The sequence below is a fragment of the Fukomys damarensis genome, unplaced genomic scaffold, assembly GCF_012274545.1.
Source record: "Fukomys damarensis isolate Sample0158 unplaced genomic scaffold, DMR_v1.0_HiC HiC_scaffold_17, whole genome shotgun sequence".
Taxonomy (NCBI): domain Eukaryota; kingdom Metazoa; phylum Chordata; class Mammalia; order Rodentia; family Bathyergidae; genus Fukomys; species Fukomys damarensis.
The window spans coordinates 22,167,586-22,176,628 of record NW_022900929.1 but is presented as its reverse complement, the minus strand read 5'-3'; the positions used below and the strand labels follow the sequence as shown (position 1 = coordinate 22,176,628).

The 9,043-nt window shown below is 47.4% G+C and overlaps 1 protein-coding gene across 1 annotated transcript in view; it reads right to left on the bottom strand.

Moving 5' to 3' along the window:
• Positions 1-6,821: 6,821 nt before the first annotated feature.
• Auts2 (activator of transcription and developmental regulator AUTS2) overlaps positions 6,822-9,043 on the bottom strand; it is a 1,133,790-nt gene continuing 1,131,568 nt past the window's right edge. The window contains exon 22 of the mRNA XM_010644519.3: positions 6,822-8,847. Coding sequence (XP_010642821.2) covers positions 8,469-8,847 — 379 coding nt within the window. The 3' untranslated portion in view covers positions 6,822-8,468. The remainder of the gene's footprint in view (positions 8,848-9,043) is intronic.

The following is a 9,043-nucleotide window of genomic DNA, read 5'->3' as shown; positions in this document are numbered from 1 at the left end:
CCAAGCCAATTGGGTTGACAGTCCAGTTTGGCAGGCAAGAGAGGAAGTTCTCGAAATCCAAATGGCGTCCCTCTCTGACCCCGTGGAGAGTTGAATGGCCATCACAGAGCTTAGACATTGCTCTCAGTGAAGTCCCAGGGCATCCAAGTGGAGCTGAATAAAAATGAGTAGAATTCACAGGCATCAAAATGCCTGGAGTCCTCAGGCTGGGGCCCCTCTGAAGCTGGCTTCACTGAGTAGTAGAATCTACCTTCACTGGCACCGGATCAACCTCCCCGATTCCTTACTCACAGAAATTTCAGTAGCTCCCAGCTACTCATGGGATGAATTATAGAGTCTTGGCAGATGGGCCTCATCTGACCCCCAGTGTCCTTCTGAATTTGGCTCTCATTGCTTCCTTCCTGAACTCCTTCTCTTCTCCCCATTTCCATAAAGGATTAATTCCAGGACCCCTCCCCTCCAAGAATATCAAAATCCTCTGCTGCTCGGGTGCAGTGTTTGTCTAGAACATCCCATCCTCCCACCTCCTTTAAATCATCTGTGGATTACTCGTCACACTTGATCCAATGTAAACGTCCAGTAAATAGTTGTTATATTGAATTATTTAGGAAACAATGACAAGAGAAAGTCTATACATATTCGCTACAATTTTTTCCCCTGAATTTCTTCAATTTGCAGTGTTTGAATCTGCGGTCCAGGAACTGGCTGAGCAAGAGGCTGACAGTACTTGTATTTTCCTGGTTTTTGCAGCATTTCTTTTCTCCCTTGACCATTAGTCTGGTCTCAGAGATATACCTGAACTGAAAGAGAGGTGAAGTTGGCTGGTAAAATCCCACCTCCATCTTTCTTGCCATTTTTGAGAGGAGGAAGCAGAGGCCTCACAGAGGTTGCAGCTGGTCCAGCTCAAGCTCACCAGCCACTCTGTGTCCCAGACATGGTGCAGAAGAGACAGCAGGACCCCATTCAACAGGAACAGAGAGGAGTCAACTTCACACTTGCAGGGACTCAGGGGCTCTGGGGACTTCACAGGGGTCACCTTTCCCAGACCTCCCAGAGCGAACAGGGCTGTGGGACACTCAGGAATGCCAGAAAAGCAGGCTGCAGTAAAACTGGGCTGAAAGGGACTGTTTGACTTCATTAACTCTTCGACTTTCGCCGAGACACCTTCCGGACTAGCACTTTCTTCCTTTACACAGCAGCTGTCCAGACTCCACTTGCCTTGGGCCATTTTTCTCTTGGTCGTTCCTTGGATATAAGGGTCTCTGTCCTTTGGGGTCCTGCTCCAGAGGCAGCAGTTAGTATGAGCCTGGCCCATGGGACACCCTCACTCTTTATCAAATGGACAAGTGTCCCTTCCATCACATCTGCTTATATACATGGGGTATGATCAAAACATAAGGTGGATGCTTGAATATAACTTTAAATAGTTTATTGCAGTAAAAGACACATTGCTGTGAATCTCCCTCAAAATACACCTCTTGCTTTGAGTACACTTACCTCATTGATTTTGTCGCTTTCTGAAGCAGTTCTGGAAGTCACTGTATCACTTCTTTTGTTCTGCTCTAACAATTGGCTGGGAGGTATTTTGCTTGGGAGAACTTTGGTATTAACCATTTGTATGCACCCCCAACCCCACAGCAAGCTCACCCAGGCTCAGGTCACCCCCAGTGTGGAAGGAAACTGAAGGGGCAGAGAGGGGGCTGCAGCAGCTTCGGCACTGAACCCCAGTTGTATGGTCACCACTTCTGGTTTACATACCCCCAAAAAATTCTCATATTCCCCAAATACTCTGGGCCAAAAAGCAAACAAACAAACACCTTTTTGCTGTTTTGGACCCCATGAGCCATTTTAAATAAATAAATAAATAAATCTTAGATATACAGACTTGAATATATCATAACCCTTGGTTCAGGGCATAATCTTATCACTGGGTTATACACGTTTCATTTCATTCATTCATTTGTTCCTTCATTCCAACAGTCCCTAGAATGAGTAAACATGGAACTTGTTACAAGCGGGTTCATTAACTCAGCAAGGCTGCTCTTTGCTGGAGCTCTGGGCCTTGGGAATGGCTCAGGCCCTCGAGGAGAACTGCTTGGTTTGGATTTAGGCTCGGCACTTAACATGGGAAAATTATGTCACCTCTCATACCTCATTTTTCTCACTTGTCCAACTGGGGTCCAGCTGTCCCTACACTGTTATGCTGTTGAGAGCATTAAGGGCAATAGCTCAGGTCCAAGCATTCAGATCTGTGCCCAACATGCAATGCACCCTGGATTAGCCTTGGCTGCTGTCACTGGTGGGGAGAAGAAACCTCTTGCCACCTCTTGCTGCTTGCTGGTGATGCAGGAATTTGCCACCATACACCAGGAAGGAGTCGTGGTAGACCTGGAAGAGAGGATGTCTAGCTCCCATAAAGCTACCAGGGTTTCAGGGGCCACCTGGATCAAAGCTCAGGCTGCAAAGTCAGAGAACGCAGCCCTTCCCAGGATTGCTTTCTGATGATTCTTTTGGCAGCTTTTGGCCTTGACTTTTCTATATGGTCTAAACCAGTGTTTCTGAAACTCTGCACCCGAACCACCTGAAGGGCTGATTAAACCAGTTTTGAAGTTAGCAAGCTGAAGGGGATGCTGAGAATTAATGCTTTTTTTTTTTTTCTTGCAGTACTGGGGATTGAACGCAGGGCCTTCACACTGAGCTGCATCGTCAGTTCTGTTTTACTTATTTTGAAACAGAGTCTTTCTAGGTGTGTACGAGATTCTGGACTTGTATCAAGATTCCTGGTGCTGAGGCCACTGCCACTGGTCCAAGGACCACACTTTGAGAACCACTGGTCCAAACAAGTAACTGACAGGGGACAAAGGGAGGCCAGGGAGGGCTCATGGAGAACTTCTAAGCATGAGTGAGAACTTGCCCAGTGGAGAAGCTGTGTTTGGAGGGGAGCAGGTAATGGGGCCTGCACGTGGAGTCTCTGGGCCCTGAGGTGCTGGGCCGCAAACCAGGTGTGAGGTCTGGAAGAGATGAGATCAGTGCTGGCAGGCAGCATGGGTGGTGGCACAGGCAGGAGAATGAGTCGTGGTCGCAGACAAGCCTGTTGAGAACTTTACAGCGAGCGGAGAGGGAGGCAGTGCTGTTCCTCAGCCTGTCTTCCCTCCTTAACTCCTGGAGGATTTCTTCCAGGACACATAGCAAACCATGGGTTGACCCATTATTCTGAGAGGTCATGAGATGAAGTACTGGTTTGCAATTAGCAGTAGAAAAATTAATCAGAAGAGGATGGAATTAAAAATCCTAGTTCCCTGCACACGTGGGTATCATTTCATCAGGCTTGTCTGTTTTTCTGTGGGTCACAGCCCAAGGTTCTGAATCTAGGCTCTGTGCAGCCTCTAGCTCACCCACCCCATGTTGTGGGTGGCCTTTGTCCCCAGTGAATCTAGCTCAGGCCTTGCAGGCACAGCTATTCAGGCTCCTGCCCTAAGCACTGACCCCTAACCTGGGTCAGACAGGGTCCTGCGAGCTCCAGGTGAGGAGGGCAGAGGTAGAGAGTGAGCCGGGCTCTCAAGGGCCCCACAGAGGAGGGATTTATGGATAGGACTTGGACTTTGCAGCGTGGTTTGGACTCAGAGCCCAGGGAATTTGGGAAGCATAGGGGTGGTGACTCAGCCGGCCTTGCTGAAGCTCAGTGGGGGAGAAGACAACTCCATTTCAAAAAGTAATCTGAGGCCCAGCAGAGACAGAAAATCCAAAGAGATCCTGAGGAGGCTTTGAAGTATCAGTTCACAAACTTAAGTAACAGATGCAAAAGGTGAGGCCCATTTGCCCGCTACCTGCCTAGGACACAGACATGGGCTTTGAAGGTTTCTGGCTCTGTGTCCCTCAGGCAACCCCGAGACTGCCACATACCATCCCGGGGCTCGACACTGTAGTACCTTGGGGAACCTACAAACATCTTGAGTATACAGCAGGTGGACTGGGGGCCTGACCTATCTCCTCCTTCCCCTTCTAGGTAAGGACCCAGGACCACCAGCCCACTCCTTCGGTCTTGCCAACATTTCCCCAAGTCTTTAGCAACAATCTAGGCATCATGGTAATTGGGACTGCATTTGTCTTTTAAAAATGTTAGTTTCTCTTTTGTGTGGGCCAATCTCTTTTTAAGAAATTGTTACACATGGAACTGGATGTGCTGGTGCCGATCTGTAATCCCAGCACTCAGAAGGCTGAGGCAGGAGGCTCACCGTGAGTTCGAGGCCAGCCAGGGCTAGGTAGTGAGTTCAAAGTCAGCCTAAACTACATAGTGAGAACCTGTCTCAAACAAACAAACAAAATACAGCTACAAAGTGCTGCTTATTTCATTGTAACTTATAATCCAAATAAACATTAATTTTAACACCAAATCTTTTTATTCTTGATGGTCATGCAGGGAGGGAAAGGAAAGAACTCTTTAGGAAGGGGGTAGGTGATGGATAGGTTCGAAGTGGGAAGATTACCATATTTGACATTTGGATTGTAGGGAATTCTTAGAGCTGCAGAGAACTGGGATGAAGAGGAGGTTCACTAATCATCTGGGAGCCTGAGCTCCTGCTTCACCACTGCCTGGGTTTGATTTGGGCCCTCATCCTCTGTGTGGACCATTGTCTACCCAGCCTACAATTCGCCTAAGCCTGGGGACAGTGCGCGATGGAGGTGTGCACTGTGCAATCACGCACACGGGACTCACCCCTTCTGTCCTGAGACCCCATTCTGTGGGCGCCGTCTATTCCACACCTAAGGAACTGAGCTCCAGCTCCATGTTTGCTCGGGGTCTAACACGCAGAGGTGGGCCCAGCCCCGTGACCGCAGGCTCCGTCCAGGGCTCCTTCCCACCCACAGCCCCAAGACTCTGGAACCTGAGATTTGCCATCTGCGGCAGTGGCCAGGAAAGACTAACACTTTTCTACTAGCCTTTCACTGTATGTGTCTGATCAAGAATCCTAGCTACAGGGAATTTTCCACATTTAAGCAAGTTTCAGAAAGGCACACCCACACAAAAACACACGAAAAAGCCCATGTCACTTTTGTTGTCCTCTTCCCTTAAATTAATTTAATGCCACGGAGGCCTAATTTATTTTTTAATACAGTGCACACACAAGCCCACAAGGTCTTGAGCATTCCACGACACCATGGCTGATTGTGGTGCAATCCTGTCTGAACCCTCTTTTTATGCTGTGTACGTAAAGAACATCGAGAATCGCATCTTATTTCCTCTCACCCACCTTGATTGAGGCAGAAAAAGGATAAACAGCAAGTGCTGTTGCAAATATCTGTCCAAAGCGGTAATTATTGCATCATTATATTCGCTATTTTACTTGTCATGTACCATTAGAAGGTAACAAGATCATTGTCACTCAAAGATTGTGGAGATAATTAGAGCGTCTATAGGTTAGCAGGAAATCAAATTGGTGCTGGTACCCATCAATGCCGAGGCGCTGAACATAATTAGAGGGAAAATATGCAAAGGTTGAGATGAATAAAGCCCCAGGGATTAAATACTGTGACTGATTCGAGAGTGACTATCACGTCCTGACACTGCAGATGGTGACATCAAAATAGGTGTACAATAGGAGGCAGCGGGGCATGCCAGAAATAGCTCATCAAGCAGCCACTGGGGCTGTCTGTAAGGTCCCCGGCAGTGCTGGATTTGGAAAACACAGTGTTTATCATCTTTTCCAGCCCACTAGCTTTGCTTCCGTATTTTCTCCAGTCCAGGAGTCAGGTCTTAACGTATCAAGTGGTGCTGAGTGAACCGACCCTCATCAGTGCCCACGTTTCAGACCAGAGTCCCAGCACTTTCCACAGCAGAGCTGAGGGGCCTGGCCTTGTCCAGCACCCCCTCACAGATTCAGAGCCCCCCACTGGTGTCCAGGTCCCTTCCTCACGCCCACTCAGCAGCCTCCCAGAACCTGCTAGCCCTGATGCCTGTTGGCTTTTTCCTAGTAGGGTACAAACACCAATCCAAATAGCGATTCCATCGGTTTGATACAATAAAATTTAACCAAAATAACCCATTTTTTTAACATCTTAAAAAATAAAACAAAACAGATTTGAGAGGACAGGGAGAAATCTGCAAAGGGGTGAGGGATATGTCACCATAATTCAACGAGACACAGAAACGAAACACCTGGAACATAAACTGGTGAAGTCCACAGATTGAAAAGCGAGGGGCCCGGCAGGCGAGCGCTGTTGTCAGGACCCTGTGGCAGGTTTCAGGCCAGCGAAGTCAAAGCCAGCACTCCTGTTGCGAGTTTGGAAGCTGGCCGAGACACCAATGGCACTTTTTCGCTGGGCCCATACCCTACGTTTGTCTACTGCAAGACCTGCAGTACCTTCCCAGGACTTTTACAGTATTCTGTTGAGAACACACAAAAGAAAAAGCATCCAGAACCAGTTGCGGGGGTGCAAATGTCTACAGAAACTAACCCGAGTTGGGGACAGCAGGGCAGCCTGCAGGTCTCACAAGGGCGGGCCGGGTTCGAGGTGTTGCTTGCACAAATGTGGCTTCTTCCCTAAGCAATGATGGCCATCTCACACAGACAAGCAGCTGCAAGCTGGGTTCACATTTTTTAATAACATGGCACAGTTTACATAACACAAGAAGTCTCCGCCGATGAGAACATGCTGAAGATTCAGTTGCTTCACTTTTCTTTTCACATAGGATCTAGAAAGGACTTTATTACATACAGGGTTAACAGCAAAAAGGTCTGTATAGAACAATCTCTTTACAATACTGAAAGCTACACTACAGTTCCAGTGTACATATTCCTTGGATTTTTTTTTTAGTTGTCGTCTTAAAAAAAAAAAAAAAACACTGCACAACATCTGGTGTTCACAAAATCTGAAGCTCACAACTAAACCTTCAGTTTACTACTAAAATAGATCTCTCTGCTCATTAGAAACAATGGTCTGTAGTTAACTTTTTTTTTTTTTTTTTGCAAAAACAGGATAACAACGTCAGATAGCACTTTAATATACTAGAAGACCAAATGGAACTAATTTTATTTCATACATGTATTTTACAGTCCAGTAGACAAGATATATTGTATTTCTCTGCTAGTAAAGTCATATTCTCTCCAAATATGTAGACAAGAGGCTTAATGTATTATAAAAGTATTATGAAGAGACATTAAGATTGATGCAAACTCAAAAACACACACACATACAAGACTTTTTCTCGGCCACCTTTCGCCCTCTGTAATTCTCCATGGCTGCACTAGGCTGACCTGTCTCAGCAATTCCCAGAAATAAAGTCTACTACGGACTAACTGGATTACAGCGAGTCACACTGGGAAATGTACCCCTTAAATTCGCCAGTTAGCGATTACAGTGAAAACATATCCATCATCTGAGAAAACGTGAAGCTTTCTTTCAGGATCTGTTTGGGTGTCATGAACTCGTATTACAAAATGAGAAAGTGTGTACAGATATGAACTAGGACACAGAAAAAGGAATGGTTCCCGCATGAGGGGGGTGTGTGACATCAGGTGACTGGCGGTGAGGCGATTCTGCGGTCTGCTCCTGACCTGTACCACCACCGCCCCCTGCTTTTGGCATCTGACAAGCCCCATCCTGCCCGGCACTGGGTGCTCCTGTCCTGTTACCTTCCCAGGGGGCACCCCCCCACCACCCCAAGCCCACAAGCAGCAACTTCAGATGCAAAGTTCCAGCCTGGGGTCCGAGCTGCAAAGTATGGTGTTTCTCTATTTGAAACAAAAACAAAAACAAACAAAAAACACAAGCAAGGAAAACAGAGTCGTATCACGTAAGCGCTTGTTTAGGGAAAATATGACCTTAAGTATGTTGTAAATGGATCTGAAAAGGCTCCTTTGAGTTAGGCGGGCTTTTGTGAAAAGCCCTAACATTCATTGCATAGTTGAAGGGTTCAGCTGTCTATAACAATATACGGGAACACGGCCTTAGCGGACTGTGCTCACTGATACCAGGTTTGCTAATAGCACATTTTAAGAAGTATTAATGTATTATGTTACTTAATCTTTATCTATTTACATTTGTACAAAGTAAAGCTTTCATCTTACCCTTTTGCATATATGAACCATCAGCTCATGAAGCAATCTTTTTTACACGCTATGTACACACGGCCTTCCCTTCCCATCTGAACGAGCTCTGCGCTACAGATCGTGTGGGTGCCCCCACCCCCCAAATGTCATCCGACTGGTGTGTGTTGTCCTCTTCACTGTTTCGGTTCAAATCAAAAAGTTTTATAGAAGGAACAAAAAAGAGACATGAGGACATACGAGTTGGCTAAAGGATCTGAAAAATTTCAACGTATAATATACAAAAACATTTCAAAATCTGCGCGGAGTCTGTACACTGTACAGGGGCGGAAGTGGGGCTGTTCACCCGCAGTCTTGGGGAGGCGGGGTTCCGCCCAGTCGCTCGCTTCCTCGCCCCACATCCAGGCTTTCCTGTCCCCTTCACCGGGCTTCGATGTCCTTGAGCGTGTGTGAGGGGGGCCTCTCCCGGATCTCCGCGGACAGCGGGGTAGTCCTGCGTGGGGACCCCGGGCGGCCCCCCAGAGTGGAGATGAGCGGCGGGGGCGCGCTCAGGGCCGCCGTGGGTGGGGTCTTATTGAGCAGCCCGTTCTGGTGGCCGGCAGTGGGGCTGATCCTGGGGTAGTGCATGCTGGGGAGACCCGGCGCCAGCAGGCCGGTCCCTGGTTTTGACTTCATCTGGTTATCCGTTATATAGGTGAGGAATAGCATAGAGTCATTTTGGGTCGCTGTCCACTGACCTTCCTGGGGCCTCACTTTCTGTTGATTACCTGCTTCCTGCAAGGTCTGCTGCTCAGCTTTCCTGAACTGTTATCTCACATATCAGTGTTCCCTCCCTAGGATACTGATCCACCATATCAAAATTCAGAGAGGACTAATGAAGAAGTACAAACTCCCAGTTGTTAATTTTTAGCTAGAAACAACTACAATAGTCAGAGAACTGATCATATATTCACATAGGGTGCCTCATTACTGGGGGAAAATCCACAGACTTTGCA